General features: G+C 38.0%; 1 protein-coding gene across 1 annotated transcript; it reads right to left on the bottom strand.

Annotated features, from left to right (window-relative positions):
• Positions 1 to 1,796: 1,796 nt before the first annotated feature.
• LOC139154573 (1-aminocyclopropane-1-carboxylate synthase-like protein 1) lies at positions 1,797 to 25,827 on the bottom strand. Its single transcript, XM_070729330.1, has 14 exons — positions 25,591 to 25,827; positions 22,355 to 22,414; positions 21,952 to 22,022; positions 20,714 to 20,783; positions 19,261 to 19,327; positions 16,301 to 16,398; positions 16,070 to 16,147; positions 14,841 to 14,941; positions 12,510 to 12,596; positions 10,199 to 10,244; positions 9,044 to 9,185; positions 7,545 to 7,687; positions 3,851 to 4,004; positions 1,797 to 3,151 (listed from the first exon to the last, which is right to left on the bottom strand). The coding sequence occupies exons 1-14, from the start codon at positions 25,756 to 25,758 to the stop codon at positions 2,970 to 2,972; spliced, it is 1,467 nt and encodes a 488-aa protein (XP_070585431.1). The 5' UTR covers positions 25,759 to 25,827; the 3' UTR covers positions 1,797 to 2,969.
• Positions 25,828 to 26,734: the final 907 nt, after the last annotated feature.

The following is a 26,734-nucleotide window of genomic DNA, read 5'->3' as shown; positions in this document are numbered from 1 at the left end:
TTATTCTAATCCCAGGAAGAACATTCAAAAAGGTGAACACTTGGGGGGGGGGGAGGAAGAACTATAAGGTTTGTCTTGTTACCTGGCTTCCATTTGAGTATGGAAACCTTTCCTGCTGTTTGGGCTCAGCTGGCTATTTGAAGTTGTTCCCCGAGACAGCAAAACAAAAAGCAAAAGTAAAACAATAATCCCAGTCATGATCCTATAATGTTCACATAGCAAGCAGATAGTTTAATGACTGAGCGGCTGGAAGAAGACGCTAAATGAGGACTGAAGACATGATTACTAGCAATGTCATGACAAAGCAGCAGCAATGCATTAGAATACAGTATTTGCAAGAAATACCATTTGCCCTGCAAGCAAAAATTGGTGACACTACAAAATAGACTAAAGCAGTGGTTTTTAAATCTTCACCATGGACCTCCTTTAAATACTTATTGTGGCCATGGTCACAAACTACAAAGATTTAACTGGGATTTAAATCAACATTTTTTTCAAGCAGTGATAATAGAATAGAAGAGAAAGAACTGGAGAAAAGCCACAAAAATACAAAAACCTACAAATAGAATTATTAGCAAAAGTAAGTAAAGATACCAGTACTAATATGTGTCTTTAATGCACTCTCAAAACATCTGGCGCATCACTTGAATACATTGGAATTGACAAAATCGCCATCAATCAATTGCAAAGGCAACTCTATCTGGCTTATATGATGCGACAAAACCTTCTAACACAGACATGCTCAAAAATTCTGTTTTCTGTACACAAGAAAAACTGAAAATGATAAACAATTGCTACCTACTAATTCCAATTTTTTTAATTGTGGAAAACTGATGTTGAAATAAGACACCATCCAGCAATATCTCTAACTTAGCGTTGTGTTTATATACATTACTATTTTCTAAGACCTTGGCTGGTGGTGTAGTTCTACCAACCAAACTGGCATAAAACAGAATGCAGGACTAACAAAAGCCAGCCAGATCGACGTTTGTCAGCAACATCCAGTTTTCAGTGGAGGTTCAGGGAAAGATTCATTCCAAATTATTCATACGAAGTATTCATACATCCAAAATGCATATTTAGTACCTCACCTTTCTAGGATGACTTGATTTATCTGTTTGACTATAATTATTTAAATAAACCTATTTTTTTAGCTTTCCTCAAAAAGTCCTTTGCTAATTTGAGTAACATGGAAATTTGCATTTGGTATAATACACAAGTTAAAGTACTGCATAGTGAATTGATACCCCAACAATGTCCCACTTATGAAATTATAAATGGTAAATGGCTGGTATTAATCTGCAGTAGCAGTCATCACTGAAACATTGTATCACAAAAGACAAATTCACAAGCCAGGTTAACACTTTTACGGGAAATTTCCATACCTATTTGTTGTCATCCAGTAATTGCCCAGATTTTTCTTGCCTAATTAGGACAATTCTACAATTGAGACTCTTTGACAGATAATTTCATATGACAAAATAGGTATCTGGTAGTAATCTGGCATCAAAAGGAATCTTGGCATTTTAACTGGCCTGTTTCATTTGATGAAACATTTAGAAAATATTGACCCTATCGTATAACAATCTTATTTTACCTTCAGCTATTTCAGCATAGCCTTCACTTTTATCTGTTTAATATCTGTGCATTATAATAAACATATTTGGTGTAGTATAAACTTTAATTTTCTTTAAATGAACACAAACATTTTAAAAATAATTTTTTTTTGGTTAACGGTACACAGTAATTGATTCAAACTGCATATCTAAAATGTATTGAAGATGCAACACAAGGAATTTCAACCAAACAATTTATTACAGTAAATTACTGATATTCAGATTTTACCAATCAAAGATCCAACTTCTCTACATTGCATTGCTGGAAGGTACATAAATTATTGGAACTCAAGTAAACAAGTTTTTGAGCAAATCACATGTGCATTTAACACTATTCAGTAAAACTTTAAAATCCAAATAGGCATAAATTTGTCTTGATTCTTAGTTTAGTCAGAATGTTTTGAAGTTATTTCAGGTAATCTTTAGACAATTGGAACTGAGAACTCCACTGTTATGTAACATGACAGTAAAGCACTACATGATCAGATTTTTTAGTAATGGCAATTTTATCAGTTCCAATTGCTGGTGTTATATAAGGACTTCATGTAATTGTGACTTCTGACTTCCTGCCAGTTTTCCAACTGACTCTGCTTGTGAAAAGTTGGCAAAGTACAACAGAAATTGCAATCACATGACCATGACTCCATGTGATGTAATCATGATCTCAGTACAAATATTCAGATCCTGTGGTGCAAAACAAATAAAATTGTTTCCAGAAGAACAGCATGATATACGACACTTACAGAACTGAATAATAACCAGAAAAATTGAACTTTCTTAGAAAGCAAAATACAGTACACATCAAGAAAACTAAGTTTCAGTGTGTTTAAACATTTGGTTTTAACATTTTACAAATAAAGGGGTCAATACAAAATCCACAATATGTTATTAACAATTGTATTCACACATGCTTGATTTGGATATCAGTGAAACTCAAATATTGTAAAGTAAGATAATAATATGGATTAATGGGAATTATTAAAGGAAAGTGCCAATATAAATTCATATAAAATGTGTAAAAACAATTTTAAACAGATTGAAAATGAAAGAAATGTGTTAATTGTTCAGCAGTACACCTCCTGTTTTACCCCAACTGGTTGTTTGCCAGTAGAAGCCTTGGAACATGTCTGAAAGAAACACATTGAGAAATGGCTTTTTATTTTCCAATATAAATTAACCCTTCAGTTAAGAGAAACCTCATTAAGGAAGTTAAGCATTCTCAGATATAATAGTACTGATTTTAAATTAACCATAAATTACAGACTACAAGATGAAAGCTATATTCAGATTACTGTACATAGAAAAGAAAGGGAATCATATGATATATAAAACCAAGTTATTTGTCTCCAGATCTTAGAAAACAGCTATTTTCTTCAGCTGTGAATAACCCTCTGATATATCATCTACTGGTGTATTTATGGCATTAGCAGAAACACTGTCATCTGACTCAGTACATTTGTTTCCTTCAGGAGATGAACAAAATGTAACAGGTTCATCCATTTTATCACAAAGCAATTGCTGAAGTCTCTGAATGCCTATAAAAACAAAAAAGAATAATCAACTTTAGAGAATGCATTTATATTAAGATTGTGTTTGTGCATTCAGCAAGAAGCTTAGCAAATATAAAATTAATGTATTGCTATCAAGGACATGGACATGCAATATACTATAAAATCCAGGTTCATTAGAATAGACTAAGCAGACTTATTCCAATAGATAAAATCTCTCATCACACAGAAGTATTGGAAATGAAATGTAAACAAATTTTCACCCAGAAAATACTAAATTATAAGTTACAGCAATGTACACTGATCTGAAACTGATCTTCCATTATATCTCAGTATTAATTTTTCCCCCAAAGCTTTTTAGAAAATAATAACTTTTCAGTAACACTTCAAATTCTGCTGACTTATTTTTAGTAAATACAAATTAAAGAATCAGAAACACATCCAATTAGTATAATTTAGTAGTATGAGCTTTATTTACAATTCTTTTACAACACAAATTTTCTCTTATCACTTTTTTCAAATGATCATGAAAGATCAAATGCATTATAATAGATAATAGATACCGTACATTAAAATATTTTTAATTATATGTTTTTGCTCTTTTAAATGTACAAGATGCCAAACTGTATTTTCTGGTTGAATCTTGATGTGTCTAGCTGATATCAGGAATTGGGACTGCATAAATGGAAAAAGAATCATAATAATTTTATAGAACTCAAAACTTACACAAAATAATCTTATCTGCAGAATCTGAAAAAATTACTCTAAACCATCCAGGTTCATAACAGCAGAAGGCCTTCCCAGGACTAATAAGTAGTTTTTCATCAAGAATCTTCATCCATAAATCGATTTCAGCTTCAAATGTCTGTGTTTTTAAAAACTAAAACAACAACATCATAAGTTGTGCCACATAAAATAATTATAATTAATATAATAAGCACCTTATATGAAAAGAGTAAAAAGATATTTTATTTTCCTTTTTATAATTGTTGCAAATAATTCAAGATGGCAAGCATTACATAATATTTCTGACTTCTATTTTCCCAACAATTCTATGAGGAAGGCCTGCGATGGCAAACCTATGGCACATGTGCCAGAGGTGTCATGCAGAACCCTCTGTGGGCAGGTACCTGGTAGCTGCTCTTCTGGGTTTCATCGCATGCATGTGCGTCACATCTGTCTAGCACACCTGCACACAACGAAATCTGGAAAAGGAGCTGGCCACCACATGCATGCTCACCAGCCAGCTGCTCTCTTCTGCGTTCTGGCGCATGTATGTGTGCTCCAGTTTCGACACTTGGTGTCAAAAAGGTTAACCATCACTGAGATAGGTTTTGCTTAGAGAGGATGACTGACCCAAAGTCCCCCAGCTCCTTTTCATGCCTAAGGCAGGAATAGAATTTATAGCCGCTTGGTTTCTAGCCTGATAGCACTTAGACCTATATACTGCTTTAGAGTGCTTTACAGACCTCTCTAAGTGGTTAGAGCCCAGGTCACCAACATGGTCTCTGGATCACTGGTGATCCATGAGAAAATTTTGGGGTCCGTGGAGAAATCTTGGCCCCTGGGCCAGATATGGCTGAGAGCAATTAATCCAGTGAAGGGAGAAGAAAAGAAAGGGAAAGGGAAAGGGAGGTAGGGGAGGGATTATAGCTACAGTTCTGACTTTCCCATAACATCAGCAGGCCACTGTCAAATAAGCTTCAATTATTTTGTAATAATTATACTAACTTTAATAATTTTGTTACAATTAAACATTTAAATGATTGTTATGATTAAATAAGCATTTATGATTTTATAATTAAATAACCATTTATGATTTTATAATTAAATAAGCATTTATAATTTTGTTATGTTAAATAGGTGCATTTCATATTAATAAAATGGAAGTTCTCTGATCATTACTGTATTTTTCAGAGTATAAGATGCTCATTTTTATTCTGAAAAAGAGGGTTAAAAACTGGGCATGTCTTATACTGCAAGTATAGCCCCAAATATCAGCCATCAACCTTTGGAGTTTTTGGCCTCCACACATCGTATTTTTGGGTGGTTCCAGGCAGCAGGGGTTCTCATTTCCACTTGTGTCCTGGGGAAGGTGAGGACTTATTTGGCAGAGGGGGCACTGCCCAGGAGGCATAAGGCAAGGTGGCTCACTATTCGGTCTGGGGAGGAATGCGTTTTCTGGCGACAGTGCCATGATCCCCTCCCTAATTATAAAATCGGAGCATGCGGAGACCAAAAGAGCATTGAGTTTCAAGCAGCAAGCAATTCTGGATGGCGTTGCTGCCAAAAAACTCTTTTCAATTCCAAAACTGGGGCATGCAAGCTGAGCTGCCCACTGCCCGAAATGCCATGCTCTTTTTTGGTCTCCGTACAACTGATAGTTTAGGTTTTGAGAATCCCGCGTAGCTTTTAAAGATGGCAGCATTGCCAAAACCGCGATTTTGTGCTCTGCAACTTCCTTTCCAACAGTTGGACAACTCTGGTTTGGAATCAGGGAGGGGATCACGGCGCTGCTGCCTGAAAACATTTTTATCCCCGATTCCAAATATGGGACATCCAATTGTGTGGAAAGAGAAGTTGCAAGGCACGAGATTGGGGTTCTTTGGGCAATGCTGGCATCTTTAAAAGCTTTGCAGGAATCTCAAACCCAAAACCGTCAGTTGTCACTTCATCTCGCTATGCCAGCATTTAACATGTAGTTAAAATGGGGGAGAGAATGTTGCAGTGATGTTAATTCACTGTGTCATCTTTTTAACTTTTTTTTGCTTTCAGGTTCTGCTATTTTTATTGCTAGACTGTGTGGTCTTTTAATTTTATGATTTAGTTTATTGCTGCTTTAAATCCTATAAATTTTAATTTTCCACATATCAGGTGTTGCAGAATTGCAGTGACATGTAAATAAATAAAATGTATGAGCCATTGGATTTTTCTTTTAGAACTTTCCATTCCGTCATTTTTTTCAATATACAAAGCTTCCTTCCTTCCTTCCCTTCCTTCTGTCGTTCTCCATTTCCTTCCTTCCCACATTACCTTGTTTCCTCCCTTCCTTGTTTCCTCCCTCCCTTCATTCCTTCCTTTCCTATTTTATTTCACTCCTAGAGCCACCCAACTCAACCAAGTGCCTCAAGGAATTTCAAGAATAAGATTGCATTTCCAGTTAAAAAGCAAACATTTATTTTTTATTTTGTTTAATTTTTTTTAGTGTCAGCTGACTGCAAAATAAAATAGGCATCCAAATCAAAATCTTTAAGTGCAATTTAGGAAAACCTTCCTCCACAACTGGCATTTCAAATTTTTTTCTCTCTCCCAATTTGCTTTGTACAAAACAGCTATTAAGTTGCACCATTACTACTTAATAAATCTTTGCTCTACTAACAGATAAAGTAGGTGTGCTACTATGGTCTTTGTTTTCGACTACATGCCAATTTAATTTCAAACAATTATACACAACAAAATTATTTTAAAATGAGGAGATCTGTGCTGCTTGTTATCAAAATCCGAGTGGAAGTGAAGGCACCACTGATCTTAATGCTGGTAGGCAGAGGCAGGATTGCTTTTTTCTTGTTTTGCTCCCCCAAAATTTAGGTGCATCTTATACTACAGTGCATCCTATACTCCGAAAAATATGGCATTTTACAAATGTATTTATCTTTAAAAAATCATATTAGCGGTCTGTGGGACTTAAAATTATAAATTTTGTGGTCCGCAGGATTTAAAAGTATGACCTTGATGGTCCCTGAGGTCCAAAAGGCTGGAGACCCCTGGTATAGAATCACCATATTGCCCCCAATAATTTGTGTCCTCATTTACCCACTTTGGAAGATTGGAAGGTGGAGTCAATCTTTAGCCTGGTGAGACCTTAATTACTAGACCAAACTAGTTCTCATCTGATTAAAGTTTTCAATTAATTTACCTATTAATGAATCCCCAAATCTCCAATTTCCCCCCCTAACTTAGAATATTACATAAAACTTACTATTAAGGGTATATGTTATGATTCTGTATGCTCATCACTATTTGTAAGGACAATGCAACCTGTAAGAGTTTAACTAAAACAATATTAAATAATGTAGGATATGCAAAATGTTTTGCTTTAAAATGTAAACCAATGCACATTTTCATTAAATACTCTTAAATATGAATATAGAACAAGGCTACTTATTTTGGTGGGTTTTCTTTCTGAAGATTGGAACATTTCCAAAATGTCCATAGTGAAAATTTTTATGGTATCTCATGTTCAAAGTGTCTGGAAACAAAGCATTTTATACATCACTACCTCAAAATATTTTGAATGACTGATATAGAAATATCGACTATCGTTTTAAAATGTGAATATTTTCATCATTATTTTTCAAATAGCCAGTAGAATTTATTTTCTTCAATCAATACTTTTTATTTCTTTATTTCTTTTACATACCTTCCTGAAATCAGCCCACACATATAATCCTGCTGAGCTTTTAAAAACAGGTATTCCAACGTCTGCAAGACCATCCACAAGAATGTTTTGAGCTTCTTTTAATCTTTTTTTATTTATTGGGAAAAAGACATTATCCAGCCAGTCTGTCAAAACAATATAAATGATAATGCTTTTTTATTTCCTTTTCCTGTTGAACTGTCCTGTCTCGTGATTTATCAGGCATATTGTGTCTTTTGGCGGGGGGGGGGGGGGGGCTGAGGACCTGGGGTGGAATTTACCTGTCTTCTACCTTAGGTTTTACCACAGATAAGAGCAGGAAGAAGCAGAGAAAACTTGGTAGTCTTCATGAAGCACACCTACATTTTCAAAATACATACTCTAAAAAACTTTTCTAGTTTTTTTTTAGTTTCTAGCTGTATAATCTGATCTTTCAGTAAGAATTTTAGAGTATGAACAGGGGATGTGGGATAATTTTTGTTAATTCAGGGTTTTAAATGTAAGTGCTTAGTTTCAAAATGTGATTCACCCTATTGGAGGATTAAATAATCTGACATTTTAACATACTTGTTAAATATTTTTCTAATTATGATCAGTAACATGAATAGTATCAACCAATAACAGTGACAAATTAATGGAACTAGAAAAAATACAGTGTGTTTTAGCTGGATTTTAATGCGAATTTTGGTTACATAATTTGCCACTGAATACAATAATATTTGGGAAATCATAATTTGTTCAGTTAGGATGATAATACTTTTTTAAAAAATTCAACAGCTATTGTTCTAAAGATAAAAGCTCATTTTTCATTTACGGTATTTGGCTTTTGAGTCATTATTGACTCTAGCAGCTACATGGACAAGCCACTTATTTATTTATTTATTCATTCATTCATTCATTCATTCATTCATTCATTCATTTATTAAATTTGTATGCCGCCCCTCTCCGTAGACTCAGGGCGGCTCACAGCAGTAGTAGAAAAACAATATACAGTACAATACAAATCTAATAATTAAAACTAAAAACCCATAATTTAAAAAAACATGCACACAACATACCATATATAAACAATATAGGCTATCTCAGTTCCCCCATGCCTGATGGCAGAGGTGGGTTTTAAGAAGTTTCGAAAGGCAAGGAGGGTGGGGGCAATCCTAATCTCTGGGGGGAGCCGGTTCCAGAGGGTCAGGGCCGCCACAGAGAAGGCTCTTCCCCTGGGTCCCGCCAGACCACATTGTTTAGTCGACGGGACCCGGAGAAGGCCAACTACAACTTTTTTTGCAGGATTTCAGAAATGGTTTGCTTTTGCCTCCTTCTCAGGGCTGAGAGAGAGAGAAATTGTATCAAAGCCATCCTTGAGGGCTTTGCGTCTAAGGCAGGACTAAAATTCAGACCTTGATATCTAGCCTGATGCTTTGGACCATTGCACCAAACTAGGTCTATCTTCATTATTTAGATGCTATTTGTGAGAATCTGCAGTAAAATTTTCAGGTTTGTCTAACCTCTGTCTTTAAGGATTTGTTGGAGAACATGCTGTACAGGGCCAGAACATCCATGAAAAACCGCAAGCTGATTAACTGCTTTCCTGATATAATGGTTTCTGGTGTATAATACGCCAACCCGAATACCACACATGCCAAAATCCTAAAAAGGAGAGGTAAATAAAGGACAGTTTCATTTCAAATCCCCTTAAAATGACAGTGCCCCATGTATAATCTATAAGTGAATCAATATTCAGAATTTCTGAATTTCTACTGATAAAATATGAAATTTATCAAATTTCATTTATATAATGTAAAAGTTTACATTTTAAAAAATGTAAAATTATTTATGCATAAATAATTCAAAGCAGAATTTATTAATAACTTGTCCTGTTTACCTTCTCCGCCCCGAGTCTGCGGAGAGGGGTGGCATACAAATCTAAGAAATTATTATCATTATTATTAATTATCAAATTAATAGCACTAGACAATATTTTGGCCACTACATAGATCATTACAAAAAGAGAGGGGAAATGAGGAACACCCCCCCCCCCAGCTTTTGTCTGAAGGTAGCAGTCTTCGATTTAGACCATCTAATACAGACTTAGCAACTTTGGGAGGGCAAAGTACCGGTAAGTTATTTTCATAGTATCAGATTTAGCAGCAGACAAAGATTATTATTAACAACAAACAACCATGAAAAGGAGATAGAAATATATGGGTTTTTTTAACTATTCAAAAAAACTATTATAATCAGAAATATATGCACATTCCACAGCATTCTAGGGGTAGGCATAAGAAAAAAATCAAATTCTAAAATATGGAATCAGAATGCAAGAAAAGCTGCTTACATATTTGCACACAGACTGCGATATAAATGCACAAAGGTTTCATTTGTGAATCACCTGTGGATAAGTCTTTTTACCACTTTCTTTGAGGATGCTTCTGATTTTTGAAACAGATTAAAGATACTTTGATTTTAATTAGATTTCTTAGGTCCCATTATATACTATTACATTACTGTAAGAGATAAAGTCTGAATTCCAGAGTTACCAATAGCAATATCATTAATAATTTGTACTATGCAGACTGAATAGTATGGGAGAGGAAAATTTGATACTTCAAGTACTCAGGTACATATTGAATATACATTGATATCAAGTATTTCCAACCTACCTTGCTAAATCCCCACATAAAATGGGTTCGATCTGGATCAGGTAAACTAAAAAAAATATTCATAAATAATTAATATATTCTCTTTTAAAAAAAGCTTTAGTTATAAGGACAATTATACCCTGAGAGATAAAACCTGTTACACTTACCAGTGACTTCATTATTCATAGAAATTACAAAGAAGTGGTTTATAATTATCAATTGTAGATATGTAAATCCATGTAATAAGATTACAAATAATGTATCTTCTGCAGAAATCAGTGCAAATATGATATATTGGAATTATAGATGGTTCTAATTTAATGACCACAATAATATATTTTTATTGTAGTGAACTGTATTCTGTTTATGAGCTTTGACTATATAATAATATAGTCAAATATTATTTGTTCAATGTTTAATAAGTTACTCATTCAGTAACTGTTCAAATTTACAATGAGTTGTGATGGCAACTGGAACTTGTACTTAATGTGTGTTGCGGTAGTCTACGGACACATGATCGCAGTTGGTGACTTCTGCTGCTTCCCAGAAGCAAAGTCACTATCATGTAAGGTCTTTGCTTAAAAATTGGCAACTGGAACTGCTGTTGCTAAGTGCCTGGTTTACAGCCTGACTTACAACTTTATTAGTTAACAATGGAGTTTCCAATTCCAAACACTGAAACTGGGTGAGGATTACTTGCATTTTGTATTAAAATGTGCAATTCCATACACAGGACAACAATTACTTCAAATCAGTAAAGGGCAGCCATTCGCGCCCCTACTGGAAGGCTCGGGTGGTGGTGGGGTGTGTGTGTGTGTGCACACCCCTGCACCCTTTACCTTCCTGCACATACGCAGAGTCATAGCCCAAAGCACAGTGTTGGACGCCCAACGGGGTGGAATGCAGCTCTCCACTGAGCCCAGACTTGAAGCGCCCTAGCCATGGCCCACGGCACCCGCAGCAGCTGCCCCTCTCCGGACCTTGACCCTGCTTTCCCATGACTTTCCTGCTGCCTGTCCGAGGGCGGCCCAGGCTCCAGCAGCATCTCGCCGGGCTCCTCCTCAGACTCCTGCAGCTCTTTGGCGGGCGGGCCCTACAAGTGGGTGGTGGGAGAATGCCAGCCAGTGCGAAAAGCTTTGCATGTGGTGCCTGGCCATCAGCTACATTGGTCACCTCTGTAAGCTGCTTGGCCAGGAGACATGCCCACTGCCCCACCTGCTCGAGTCACCCCTTTGCAGCCAATGAGCTGGGAGACTGTGGCTGCGGCAGGGTGGCTTGAGCAAGTGAGGCGGCAGGTGCAACTCCTGGTCGAGCAGCTCGAAGAGGTGGCCGATGTAGTGGATGACCAGGCGCTGCATGCGGAGCTTCTTGCGCAAGCTGATGTTTTGCTACTGCCCGCTGCACCCGCCCTGGAAGATTTGTTCCCGCTGGTGGCTGACCAGTGCTGCTACGTCTCACAGGGCCCAGTCCTGTAGCCGCCGGCCAGCCCCAGTGGCAGCAACAGCAGTGATAGAGGCACCCACTCGCCCGCCGGACGAGTGCCACAATCTCCAGGCCCACCTAATGGGAGGTCTCTATTGCTGCTGGCTGGGGTGGCGAGATTCAGCTGATGCACATGTGCAGAAGCAGAATCTCGCATGCACAGTACATGCACGGCCGTGGTGATGGAGCTGCAGGTTCCTCCGGGTCCAGCTCTCCCCCACTCTCAATTTCTGATTCAGCTGGCAAGAATGCTCACCTAGGGTACCAAGACGGGCCGGGTTCATTCTCCTCAGAATCTGTCACTAACTAACCTGGTGAACTACTCACAACAGACCCTACATTCTGAAACAACTAGCACACTTGTGCAAGGGAACCTTTATCTTTACCTATGCATTGAGATGACTTTGGAGAAATTATCCAGATGCTGTAAAGACACTAAGTGCAGAATATTTTCCCTCATCCCTCAAGATGAGGTTAAACATTAGACAGAAACTAAAAGGCAAAATATTAGAAAGAGGTAAAATATTAGAAAAGGATACACACCCCTTCCCAAATCTCTGGAATATAAGAAGTGAGAAAGGAAAATTTCATAGGAAGTCTTGCAAAATTCTATTATAGTCTTTCTCAATAAAGGCTTCCTATGGAGTTTGTTTCCTGACATAATCTGTCTTGTAGGCCTGATATATTTGGAGACAGAAAAACTATTTATGAATAAATATTCATTCATTCATTCATTCATTCATTCATTCATTCATTCATTCATAAATAAATAAATAAATAAATAAATAAATAAATATTTATGAAACATGCATGTATACTTATCACAAATATTCAGAAAGTATGTTTTTACCTCTTTAAGCTAAGGATACTTGTAAATGTGATATCACCATATACTGATAGCATGTAAATTTCATCCATAATTACATGTAACTCATACCTGTATACAGAAAAATATATAAGAATTTCTTAAAGTATTCATTTTGATTCATGAATTCATTACTTCATTCAGCAATTCTTAACATACTATCTCTAAGTGTAATATTAAAAACATATTTAAAAACCCTTAGAAACTCTTACATTACATGATTAGAGTCACAACATATATAACAAACTGAATTCTTAATTCTAATATTCCCAGATATTCAGAAGTCTCCTACTGATAGAAATATTCCTGAATTTGTGGAAATGTACTGACAGCTAAAAATTGTTTCTTGGAAAAATTATGGTCACTAAAATTTTTATTTCTAATGTCAAATGCAGTCTCACATAGATAGAAAAACATTAATCTTGAGACTAAAAAAGATCTGAAATGTAAGTTATTTCTACTCTAGCCACTAAACTAAAAAAGAAACACACAGAAAGATGGAAAGTAGATTTACAGGGTTTAAACTTACAGCTTGTAGAACAATTATTCCATTAAATATTTCTGGAAAAAACCCCATTTGTTTGTTACTTGATACAGTCTGCAGTGCAATGCCTGGCTATTTTTAATGGCTTTAAAATATTATCACTCTCTTTGTTATCTAGTGGTCTTTCTGTTTGTTTCCTCCTCTATTTTTGGTCTCTCTGACTATAAATCAATAAATTTAAATTTCCATTGGAAGTAAGAAAAATGTACAATGTATAAATTAAATGAACTATAAGAATGTATAAAAAGAGCTGGGGTGGCGCAGCAGGTAGAGTGCAGTACTGCAGGCCACTGAAGCTGACTGTAGATCTTGTAGGTCAGCGGTCCAAATTTCATCAGCCTTCCACCCTTCTGAAGTGGTTAAAATGAGGACCCGGATTGTGGGGGCAATATGCTGGCTCTGTTAAAAAGTGCTATTGCTAACATGTTGTAAGCCACCCTGAGTCTAAGGAGAAGGGCAACATAAAAATAGAATAAATAAATAAATGTATTCAAAGACAATTAACTTTGAATATACAGTGGTACCTCGTCATACGAACTTTTTGAGATACGAACCCAGGGTTCGGGGGGTTTTGCCTCTTCTTACAAACATTTTTCGCTTTAGGAACCTGCTGCCGTCGCTGGGATGCCCCACCTCCTGACTTCCGTTGCAAGCAGTGCACCCATTTTTGAGATCCTGGGATTCCCCTGAGGCTCCCAGCCCATGGGAAACCCCACCTCCTGACTTCCGTGTTTTTGTGATGCTATAGGGAAATCGCAGGAGGAAAATCCCAGGATCGTAAAAATGGGTGCTCCGTTGGCAACGGAAATCCGGAGGTGGGGTTTCCCAGCGAGGGAAGCCTCAGCGAAATTGCACCATCGCAAAAACATGGAACTCGTCGAAATCCCACCTCCGGACTTCTGTGTTTTTGCAATTGTGCAATTTCACTGAGGCTTCCCTCGCTGGGAAACCCCACCTCTGGACTTCCGTTGCCAGCGGAGCGCCCATTTTTGTGATCCTGGGATTCCCCTCCTGGGATTTCCCTACAGCATCGCAAAAACGCAGAAGTCTGGAGGTGGGGTTTCCCATGGAGGAGAGCTTCAGGGGAATCCCACCAGCGCAAAAACAGGCGCTTTGGCTTGAAAAAGGGGTAAATTTTGGGCTTGCACATATTAATCAGTTTTCTATTGATTCCTATGGGAAACATTGTTTCGTCTTACGAACTTTTCACATTACGAACCTCCTCCTGGAGCCAATTAAGTTTGTAAGAACAATAAAATGAGGCAACTGGAAACTTTTATTTTTGTTTTAAACAAAACACCCTTCTTTATGAAAGATAGATATATTTACTCATATACCATATAGGTTTATTTATTGGTTTTAAAATGTTTAAAATCTCTAATCTTAAAATGAGAGGCTTTTCTCAATCCCCAATTCATACATTGCTATCAAAATACTTCTGAAATCAAGAGTTTAATATATTACAAGCTACTATTACTATTGATTTTGGCAATGACCATTATTCAATTTTTGATATGTACACACATATATGCATACATACACCAGGCATTTGAGTTTTAACAAGAGTAACCTTGCCCTGTCAATGCATACATTAATAATCCCTATTATGTTTTCACAAAACTTAGAAGATAAATTATTGCCCCAATATACTTTCTAGTAGGCCAGATATTTAGCACTTGCCAAATGAAAGGAAATTGCCAAAATCATTTTTATAACTGAAATAATGCATTATGGAAAATTAAAGCCCAAATAAATAGCGCTAGGACGCAAACCTGTGCGCAAACTCTAGACATTCTCTCAGTAATTGTGCTGGGTAAATGTCCCCTAATGGATTGTGAGGGTTGATCAGGATTAATGCTCTGACTCGGATGCCCTGAAAAAAGAAAAACTGATAGTGGGAGACGCCAACATGACGTCAAGCATACTTGCAGACAGAGTCTGCAACACTGCCATCCTTTATTTAAAATGTCACTCACGTATGGAAAACAATAGACTGTTTACATGCAATTTATTCCTGCAACAGCAGTCTTCGCAATTCAAGAAAATGATCTTAAAATTGCAGCATTTTTCTCTTACTAGTTTTCATCCTCAATGGCTAAAAAGATAAATTTCAGAAAATCCAAGAACAGATATTTTATATCAGTTAAAACAGGCACTTCAACCATATTGTGTTCACTTAGTTCTAGCCAACAAGAACATTTGGATTTTTATTTTTAATTGATTCTAGATTAAAAACAATGAATAAAATAACAGAAAATAAAAACTGAAAACTGTCTATAAATACACAACATTTTTTCAAACAATGGCAATAATGTTAGTAATCAAAAGAAGGAAGATACATAATATATAGTTGGCTACTGAAATTGTTAAGTTATTTTATTGTTAGTAATGATTCTACTAGATTTGAAAAGATTGTATGAAGTTTTCACTTTGCAATCCTAATACAGAAATATGCTGTTCCAATGGAATACTTCACCAGGAATTTAAGTGGCTTACAATCATTAAGTACAAATAAAAATTAAAATAATAACTTTAAATTAGTTTGAAATTGAAAAAGATGGGGACAAGGAAGCAAGATGTCCATGGGAGAGACATCTTATCTAGTCCATTAATTCAGAATGATACACCACTTTGGAACCCCAAACCAGTTCTTCAGACCCTTTCAGAAGGCCAAAAGCGTGGTTACAAATTTCACAAGAGGAGGGGACTGCATGAAGGGGGCTCCAAAGGACAGGAGTCATATCAGAAAGTTATCTTGGATCCTGCCAAGTTGGAATTATTTGATATATCTGCAGCATGCCCCTTCTGCTAGCATGAGTGAGGCAGGCCAAACCCTTTGGGGTGAGATAGTTTCACAGATAGCCAGGAGCCATACAAATAAACGACTTTGAAAGTGATAACCAACACTTGAATTGGACCTAGAAGCATTAAAGGTTAAAATTAATTATAAATAATATTAATCTACTGGTAGAATATGAAGTTCAAACAAAAATATTCCTACCTTTTCCCTGGCTCCCTGGTACGCAGCTTCTAATTTTTCAACTGTTAATTGAAAAGGCTGGCTTCCTTTGTCAGCTACCTAAATCCAAAACTCACAATGTTAGTAACACAATAAGATATTGCAATTATTACTAAAAAAAACCTCTCAGGAAACATCAATGCATTAACAAGCATGCTGGTAGAAGTTTGCTCTGTTGAATATTTACTTATATATTTTTAATTAAAAAAATACCTCACTGAATAACGGTACATGAACAGGTTGCATTCCACCATATAACCAAGTTTTGGAATTTATCCCACCATAATATGGAGTCGGGATTAGATAGCCATCTGTAAAAAAACACAAACGACGGAAACTTTTTTCAGGATACTTTTATTAGCTACAAGGGTTATCCGGAAAGTAATGTTACAAGACACTTAGCTCTCACGGGGAATATTCGCTGGGGAAGTTGGTATTACTATCATGTAGTAGGAAGCTAACGGAAGAGAACTTTTTCCATTTTTATTATACTAAGAACTAATGCAAAAATGATATATCTGTATGTTTGTTTGTCCTTATATACTCTCCATGTTTAAATTTTTCCTTTATGACTTCTCCTTGTAGACACATTTGTACTGTGGTGTTGTTCCTTCTTTAATAAAGATTTTTAAAAAAAGAAGGAAAAAGAATGAGGAGTGCCAGTGGTCAGCAGATCATCGACTGGCGTTGTGGTGAAAGTTAGAGATGAGCGTTCTCATTCCGTTTCCCTCCAAGCGCGAAGTACGCACTGTAATATGCTACCTGAACGCTAAGGGAATGAAGCTGCTGCGATGAGTGCCCAAGATGCTTGCTGAAGCGCACAAAATCGACAGAGTCATTGTTTGAGAATTTATTGACCCTTTGGAGATTGAAGGTGAGGCTTTTCTCAACTATATAATGACAGGAGATGAAACCTGGGCTTATTGCCATACTCCAGAAAGCAAACATCAATCATTATAGAGGCACCATACCCATTCTTGTTCAGCCAAAAAATTCAAAACGGAGCAATCGACAAGAAAAATCTTGGGCAACCATTGCACACAAATTTTGGGTATCCATCGCAGCAGCGTTCGTGTCCTTAGCATTCAGGAAGTGTATTGCAGCGCTCACTTTGCACTTGGAGGGAAACAGAATGAAGATCATCTCTAACTTTCCCCATAATGCCAGTCAATGATCTACTAATCCCTGGCACTGCTCGTTTTCTTCTGCTGGCTTCCTGCTACTCAATAGTAATTTATTTTATTTTATTTATTAGATTTGTATGCCGCCCCTCTCTGTAGACTTCCCTCATGAACATTCCCCTACATGAGCTGAGTGCCTTGTAACCTCTTATTATAAACACTATATTATTTTGCTTCATTTTAATTATTGTGTTCCATAAATCTTAATGGTTTTTAAATAAATACTATTTATTAATATGCTATTAATTAGCTAAGTAATAGCTAATAAATAGCATTTTAAAAACTACTGACACTTTATTAGAATTATATTCAGATATTTAAGAGTGCGCACCAAGAGTTTTAATTTTAGCAGTGCGTTTTGAAAATCACATTGTGTTAACTGTAAATATTACCTGACAGAAAAAGTTATCTCGTGATATCAGCTAATCGAAAACATATGCTTTTAAAAAGACACCTCTGGAACTTATTACAGTAACATGTACTGCATGAAAATCACATACACACAAACATACATTGTCAGCATTCCGTCCAATTCACCCGCTAAAATCACAACTCCACTGCAGATAGATTCCTCAAATACCGTGTTTCCCCGATAGTAAGACAGTGTCTTACTTTCTTTTTACCCCCAAAAGCCCCACTAGGTCTTACTTTCGGGGTATGTCTTACATACCCCCCCCCCTGCCGTTTCCCGCCTCCACTCACCAAATTGACAGGGTGAAGTCGGGAAGACCCAGGGAAGGTTTCTTTGGCCGCCCAGCAGCTGATCTGCTCGGCAGCACGGCAGCAGCCCTGGCGGCGGTTCCCTCCGCTTTGACGGCGCTGGTTCGCTCGCTCGTCCCCGCAACCGACCCGCTTCCCCGACACGCGTCTGGAGGGGAGGAGCCGTTCTGCGCAGTTGGGCAGCCCTGCCTGCCGGAAAGGAGGCGGGCGAAGGAGGGTGCAGCTCCGGCCGCCCGCTCGGCTCGCTTCTACAACTTCGGACCAGCGCCGTCCTTCGCCTCGCATTTCCGGGTTGGCAAGCCTGGATTGTTTTTCCTGCGAGCGCTGGTCCCCGCTAAGCCTTCTGCGCCTGACTCGGCGAGGCGAGAGGGAAGAAGGAGAAGCGCAAGTGGATGCGGAGCGCCCGGGAGGCATTTATCCATCCTTCGCTCCGCATCCACTTGCGCTTCTCCTTCTTCCCTCTCGCCTCGCCGAGTCAGGCGCAGAAGGCTTAGCGGGGACCAGCGCTCGCAGGAAAAACAATCCAGGCTCGCCAACCCGGAAATGCGAGGCGAAGGACGGCGCTGGTCCGAAGTTGTAGAAGCGAGCCGAGCGGGCGGCCGGAGCTGCGCCCTCCTTCGCCCGCCTCCTTTCCGGCAGGCAGGGCTGCCCAACTGCGCAGAGCGGCTCCTCCCCTCCAGACGCGTGTCGGGGAAACGGGCCGGTTGCTGGGACGAGCGAGCGGACCAGCGCCGTCAAAGCGGAGGGAACCGCCGCCAGGGCGCCGCGAACTGCTCCAACGCCTCCCTCGCTTTTAGTACCGTGTTTCCCCGAAAGTAAGACATATGTCTTACTTTCGGGGTATGGCTTATATTAGCCGAACCCCCTGAAACCCCCCATATGTCTTACAATCGGGGGGGTCTTACTATCCGGGAAACAGGGTAACATGTTTATTGGATACATTATATAACACAGCTAGTGAAAACCAACTCTAAAAGTTCCCATAGGTTTTCCCTAATTAAAAGAGGAAATATTTGCTCCTGCATATGTCGCTTGTCACATTGTCCAAAGAAAGTAGCTGGGAGGCTGCTTGGTCACTTCTTTCCTCCTTCAACTGCCACCTGCTAGGATGACGTTGGTTCCCACAAGAAAATGTTTTGTTTCAACTATTAGAAAAATATTTATTTCCCCCTCCCTTTCCCCTTTCAGAGTTTGTGACAAGTATGAGGCTTCATCCAAGTTTGCTTCAGAGTTGACATACATACATGCATACACATACTAAAGCTGTCTTACCTCCAGGGTCACACAACACAGTTGAAAGAGTTGCAAAGACAGCGCAGCAGCCATTCATCACAATAATCTAGACAAATGCCAAGTTGCAATTAACAACACTGGTAATCATTTGAAATACTAAGGGACCAGTTTAAAAACAATCATATCATGGTTTTAACTAATAATAGGATCTACGAGGGTCGCCCAGAAAGTAATGCACCACTTTCCCCCCCCCCCCCTCAGCCTACAGTAATGGTACAAATGCAAAATTTTAGATATACATTATTTGAATTGTCAGGAGTGCATGTGTAAATTTTGCATTTCTTCAGACAGATAGTAGCTGCAGCAGTGTTTCTAAAGTGTCTGTAAGTGATGCAGCGTGTCATTTTGAAACTGAGGGGGAAGCGTTCTTGTCCAGGACTGTGACAGGCTTTGTCACAAGAACAAGGAGTGGTACCAACAGGGAATACACACCCTTGTGTCTCGCTGGAGGAAGGCCATAGAATGGGACGGAGATTATGTGGAAAAATACGGAGTGTAGAAGAAACATCATTCTTTCTTGTGTGTAAGCTTCATTGTGTTCAATAAATAATTGTTGAAGGGAAAAAATGTGGTGTATTACTTTCTGGGAGACTAGTAATACTTATGGCATTAAAATGTCTGGTAGATTATAATGTTACCTGAAATTATTAAGGACTACAGATAGTCCTTGCTTACTGACCACAACTGGAACTGAACTGGCAACTCCATTCCTAAGTGCTGAGATGGCCAAATGAAAAATCGAATGATGTGCCTACTTCATGATGTCACTTCCACTTTCATTATTAAATAAAGTCATTAAATAAGATACCATCTGACCACAACTTGCAATTTCATTTCATTTACTCTCTAAATTTTGCTGGTTTGTGAAGCTTTCAAATGGTGGTCATGCGATATGACAGCTATAAATGCTGGTTGTGAAGAACCCAAATGCAGTAATGTGAGAATTCATCGAAAGCTGGGTTTTTCCCCCAACCATTATAATTTTGAACAGTCCAGGCAGTTAGTAAGCAAGTACTACTTTTAAACTAGTACTTTCATATTGTGTGGCAATCGACTGGCAGTCATAGAGAATGCTATACTAATTTAAAAGGAAAGTATGCTAAATAGCTCATGTGATGGTACTAGACTTAGGAATGAAGATAATTCAAACAGAAATAAAATATTTTCAGAAATCTTAAGAAGCTTGACTATTATTTCCAAATTATTATAAAGATATCTATGCTGGGACTTATTACCTGAAGAAGTTAGGAATCTAAAACTTATCTAAACAATTTGATATTGGTTTGAGCATAAAAATCTTGTGATACATCCCAGCATATTTTTCAAACTAACTTAAAAGTAATAAATTTAATTAACTTTGTAAAAAATGACATTTTAGATAAGTTTTATCAAATGTTACCAACAATAAAGAAAAAAATATCCTGCATCTTACATGTTCTGGATCTAATGGTACTGAAGCATTTGCATATTCCGTAAGAAATTTGGCAATTTCTTCTCGGAAGCTAAAATTTAAAATTATTTCCATAATTAACACATTAATTAAATAATTTGCCATAACATTTTCATCTACTGTTATATGAAAAATCATAAAGAGAACAGTCAAACAATATGTCGCAGATTTTATCTCTTGAGCATAAATTTGATGTACTGAGTTTTACTTCAGAAGGCTTGATTTTAAATCTATTTTAAATCTGCCCAATTTAAAAATTACACAAACAGTAATTAAACTAAGGATTGCAATATAAGGAGCACAATTTTATTTTAAAGTTGTTTTAGTTGATTATAGATACTACCAAGAATTTGGATGAGAAAATATTCCATGTTTAGAAAGATCTCATCCTAGAAGTATGAACTACGTCCTAAGAAACTTTTCTAAGATGTTGGCAGCTTACATCAGCAAAGATAAAGAAAATTTAAATTTTGTTTCATCTTCCCTACTCTTTGAATCAGAAACAAAAAATATATGTTACAGCATGACCCAGAATTAAAACAAAGAAGAGCAAGAGATTAATACTTAGGACTTTTCAAAAACACACTGAAAATGTACCACCACAACTGCAATTCTGAAAAAAAAATTGCAACAGAAGGCCACATCTTTCTCATCTCTTCAAATGGCAGTATGGCTTGCACTCATAGTGAAATAGTATATCAGTTGTCAAATTTAAAATAAAATTTTGGAACATATAAGGAATACATTTTCAGAAAAAACTGAAGGTATGTAATTATTCATTTTAAAACTTTATGGTTTTTAATTATTTTTTCTGTATAGCCGCTATTAAGAGTCCATTAATAATTATCAGATAGTCATAGTCATTATTATAATTGCATGGTAGAATAGGGTTGAAAAGCTGCTTAGGGTTCAAATTTGATGATGATAAATTAGAATGTAAACTGAAACCATCATATTTTTATCCAGCTTTTTGTTTTAATATATCCACAGAAAGAAAACCCACCAACTTTATTACAAAACATTACCATTAGGAAATAATGGAATAATGAATGGGACCCCACCTCCCTGTCCTTTACTGTGCATCCAACACATTGTGAAGGTAGAAATAGAAACCATACACACAGTGTACCCTTTGGATTCCAGGTGGAATTAGAAATATAGATACGTTAATTTGTTTGAAAACATGTTTTATTAATGAAGAAATGTTCTTCATACTGTACCTTTTAATGCCTTGGGTATTTGAGTATTGGAGTAAATGAGGCTCCAAATAATTCATGTCAGGTTTCGAAAGCTGAAAGAAAGGGAGACAAAACTTCTTATAAGTCACTTGATTCTATTGATTTACAAGTGTTTTTAATATGGACATTAGATCACATACATGAACTTGTTAATTGATCTTACTTTTTTATAACTATATAGCTTACTATATAGATTAACCTGAGAATTATATTCCATATATCAATTATAAATCAGAAGAAATTACAATACAGCAAAGAATGTGTGTCTATGATAATTATCTTTTCGCAATATTATATTATTTAAATATAGTAAATCATAGCCACCAATCTGTCAAATATTTCTAAAATTTAGAAACCTATACATTTAATAAGAATCAAAACTTACCCTTTCCTGTAGCAAGTCAAAACAAAGCTTGTTCTCACTTGTTCCAAAATTCAAAATGCCCTGAGAATAAAAGTAATAAATTCAGCAAGACACCAGCAACACCTTCTATTTCCATATGGCAAAATTTAAAACTAATAAATTTTTGCATCAGAAATGCTAATTTACTAAACCAAAGAGCAATATGAAAATAATTTGTAAATGTTACATATAAACTGCCATAAGTGAAAAGAAGCAACCAGTCATCTGATTCTTAAAGACACATAGCATTACAGGTAGTTCTCAACTTACAACAATTGAGCCCAGAATTTATGTTGCTAAGTGAGAAATTTGTTAAGTGAATTTTGTCCCATTTTACGACTTTGCTTGTGACATTTGTTAAGTGAATCACTGCAAATGTTGAATAAACACAGTTGTTTAGTGAATTTGGCTTCCCCAATGACTTTACTTGTCAGAAGATTGCAAAAGATGGTCACGTGATGGACACTGCAACTGTCATAAATATGAACCAGCATCTGAATGTAAATCATCTGACCATGGGGATGGTATAATGGTCATAAGTAGGGGTGGGTTCCAACTGACTTCGCTGCCAGTTCGCTTCCTCCTAGCCCATGTGGCTGTACCTCATGGGTGTGCATATGCAGTGCAAAAAACCCTAGGGGAGAAAACCCAGAAAACAAAATGGAGATGCTTGCGCAGTGCTGGAAACTTGGCTTAAAAAATTTAAAAAATAATTTTAGAAAATTGGGGAAAAAGACTAGCACTGACCAATCTAGTTTGGTGATGTCATTGTGACATTATCAGCAGATTGCCACTGGTTTGGGAGAAGTGTGAAAAATGATCATAAGTCCCTTTTTTCAGTGCTGTTGTAACTTTGAACACTTAGTAAATGAAATGTTGTAAGTCAAGGACTACCTGTATTTACTTTGTGCATTATACAATATACAGTGGTACCTCGAGATACGAGTTTAATTCGTTCCGGACCTGGGCTCTTAAGTCGAGCAGCTCTTATCTCGAACGACTTTTCCCCATAGGAATTAATGTAAATAATTTTAATTGGTTCCAGCCCTCAAAAAACTCACAAAGTTAGTCTAAATTATGCAGAAAGACATGTTTTTAATGAAGAAATGTACATGTACATATAAATGAATAATGAAGTTTCTTTCACTTAACTTGTAAACTTTCTTAAACTTTTAAATTTACATATGTTCAACTTCTCTGCCACCCAATCCTGTAGGACAGAGGTCCCCAACCCTTTTTGCACCAGGGACCGGCTTTAAGCGATCAAGAGAGGAATGGGTGAATGAATGGACGGAGGGTGGGAAGGAAGGAAGGAAAGAGGGAAGGGACAGGAACAGAGGAAGGAAGCAAGGAAACTTATGAAAGGGGAGAGTAAGAGAGGAATGAGTGAAGGGAGGGAGGGAGGGAGGGAAGAAGGTGGGAAGGAGAAAGAAAAGAAGAAATAGAGGAAGGGAAGGTAAAAGAGAGAAAGAAAAAGAGCAAGAAAGAAAGCAAGCAAGCAAGAAAGAAAGAAAGAAAGAAAGGGGGAAGGGACAGGAACAGAGGAAGGAAGCAAGGAAACTTATGAAAGGGGAGAGTAAGAGAGGAATGAGTGAAGGGAGGGAAGAAGGTGGGAAGGAGAAAGAAAAGAAGAAATAGAGGAAGGGAAGGTAAAAGAGAGAAAGAAAAAGAGCAAGAAAGAAAGCTGCAAGCACCCCCCCCGAGCCCCCCAGGCCGGCTGCAACCTTTTAAAACACGCGCGCCGCTTCGCAGCTGTCTCCTGAAGCCGAACGCGGAAGTTAGCGTTTGGCTTCAGGAGACAGCTCCTTGGCGCTTGTATCTCGAATTTGGGCTTGTAAGTAGAACAAAAATATCTCTCCCCTCCCAGCTCTTATCTCGAGTTGCTCTTAAGTAGAGCAGCTCTTATGTCGGGGTTCCACTGTATATCTTTTCTTTCCCCTTCCTTACAAGATTTTGCACAGACAATGCTATCTTATGCATAGATTCAGTAAGAATATTCCAGTCCAGTCTTAGACAACTGCCATTTTGGACATAGGAGTCCACTTTTTGAATAGTAAAAACTGTATATCAGGGGATGGGGGATGGGAATCAGAGATGCTTAGGTATGGCATGGCTAAAAAAAAGTTTGGGAGTCACTACTTTACAGACTCTGAAATCTACCTACCATTTTATTTCCAGAGGCTTTACTCAAGAAAGGAATCTCCACTTAAAGATCATCAAGAAAACCAAATGCAATTCTAAATAGGAATAGAATAGAATAGAATTCTTAATTGCCCAAGTGTGATTGGACACACATGGAATTTGTCTTTGGTGCATACGCTCTCAGGGTACAGAAAAGAAAATATTGCATTAACAGAGGGATACAATCAAGATCAAGTGAAATACTTATTGATTGATTGATTTGATTTGATTTCTAGGCTACCCTTTTCCTGACACGCAGCTTACAACATAATAACACACAACAACAGAAATTGAAATTTACAGGAGGGAAAATATCATTGTATAAAGCCTTAATTAGACCACATCTAGAGTACTGTATCCAGTTTTGGTCACTGCCAAAAACATGCTGAGACAAAGAAAGTGCAGACAATAGCAACCAGGATAATTAGGGGACTGGAGGCTAAAACATATAATGAACCAAAGCAGGAACTGGGCAAGTGGTCTAGTGAAGAGAAGGACCAAGACAGTACAATATTTCAACATTTATGGGACTACCACAGAAAAGAGGGGTGGGATCAAGCTATTTTCCAAAGCACCTGAAGGCCAGACAAGGAATAATGGATGGAAACTGATCAAGAAGAGATTCAACCTAGAAATAAGGATACATTTTCTGACAGTAAAATCAAACAATGGAACAGAAGTTGCCTTTGGAAGTTGTGGGAGGTTCATTATTGGAAGCCTTCAAGAAGAGACTGGACTGCCATCTTTCAGAAATGTGTAGGAATCCCCAAAGTTGGCAACTTTAAGACTTGTGGACTTCAACTCCCAGAATTCTCCAGCCAGCTATGCTGGCTGGAGAATTCTGGGAGTTGAAGTCCACAAGTCTTAAAGTTGCACAAGTTTGAAGACCTCTAGGTAAGGTCTGCTTGGGCTGTGGTGGGTAGGACTGGATGACCCATAAGGTTCCTTCTAATGTTAATGTTACTCATCCTCAGATACGTATTTTGTCCGCCGCCGCCCCCAGGCCCACGAGATCGGTTCGAAACATTCACGGTCACCTGAGGGTTTTGGTCCGCGTCGAAAGGGTCCTCGAGGTATCTATCGAAGCCGTTGTCCAGGAGCCCCGCGGTGCCACCGTAGATGCGGGCTCCGCGAGCGGACAGCTCCCTCCGGCCGGGTGCTTCCCCGCCGCCAACGCTCGGCAAGTCTCCGCTGAAGTCGGTCATCCTGCGGCGGGAAAAGGCGAGGGGACAGGAGCTACCCGACCGGCTTGAGCGTCGCGGGCGAAAGGAAGAAAAACCGTGATAGCGATGAGAGGTAAAGAAAGCAGGGGCCCAGCCTCAGAAGCGGTGACAGCTCGTCTCAGGGGGACGCCTTTTTGAATGGCCGAGCCGGGTTTCTTTCCCGCCCAGTGGGCGTGGCCGAAGCTTCCGATTAGCCCTAGCGTTGGAGTGGGATGTTTTGTCCCTTTTTGTCCATCCTGTGGAGATGCAACGAGATGCTACGCGACGGGGCGGATTCTTCTTCCCCGGCTTGTCTCTCCCGTTGCAGGGGAAGAGAACGAGGGAGGGTGGGGGAAAAGCCTATCCCACCCAGATTAGCTGTTTTCAAATAATAAAAAAATAATAAATGACTACACCACCCATCATCACCAAGAAAATACGACTACTTTCGCGGAAACGAGGCACTCCTAAAATGGGTCGGTCCACTTTGCACAGTTTGAAGTCGCATTTCAATTGCTGGATTATGGCTGCTCTTATTTGGTTGCATTTATTACCAGATGCGACAACTCGAGCACAGAAAAGACAAATACACATCATATTGATTGATTGATTGATTGATTGATTGATTGATTTTGTATGCCGCCCCTCTCCGTGGATATACATATAGTTTATTTATTTTTATTGATTGATTGATTTTGTCCAATACACGAGGGTTTTAGTGCGTATACACATAGTAAAATACATGATGAAGGTTATAGAGGAGATACTCATAGTAAAATATATCTAGGAAAGAATAGAAGAGAAGATATAGGAATAGAACATATTAATGAAAGAACAGAAGAAGAGATATAGGAATAGAAGAAAGGTATAGGAGATATAGGAGAGCAATAGGACAGGGGATGGAAGGCACTTGTACTCTCCCTTTACTGACCTCTTAGGAATCTGGATAGGTCAACCATGGATAATCCAAGGGTAAAGT

Source organism: Erythrolamprus reginae, chromosome Z (genome assembly GCF_031021105.1).
Source record: "Erythrolamprus reginae isolate rEryReg1 chromosome Z, rEryReg1.hap1, whole genome shotgun sequence".
NCBI lineage: Eukaryota > Metazoa > Chordata > Lepidosauria > Squamata > Dipsadidae > Erythrolamprus > Erythrolamprus reginae.
The sequence above is the reverse complement of the archived record's forward strand: the minus strand, read 5'-3'. Positions and strand labels throughout refer to the sequence as shown.

Coding starts and splice junctions, on each gene's coding strand:
- LOC139154573 (XM_070729330.1), bottom strand. CDS start 25,758: ATGACCGACTTCAGCGGAGACTTGCCGAGCGTTGGCGGCGGGGAAGCA. Junction 19,328..20,713: donor TACCATTAGATCCAGAACAT/GTAAGATGCAGG, acceptor GCATTTGTCTAG/ATTATTGTGATGAATGGCTG. Junction 16,399..19,260: donor TGTGTTGTGTGACCCTGGAG/GTAAGACAGCTT, acceptor GTTTTTTTACAG/ATGGCTATCTAATCCCGACT.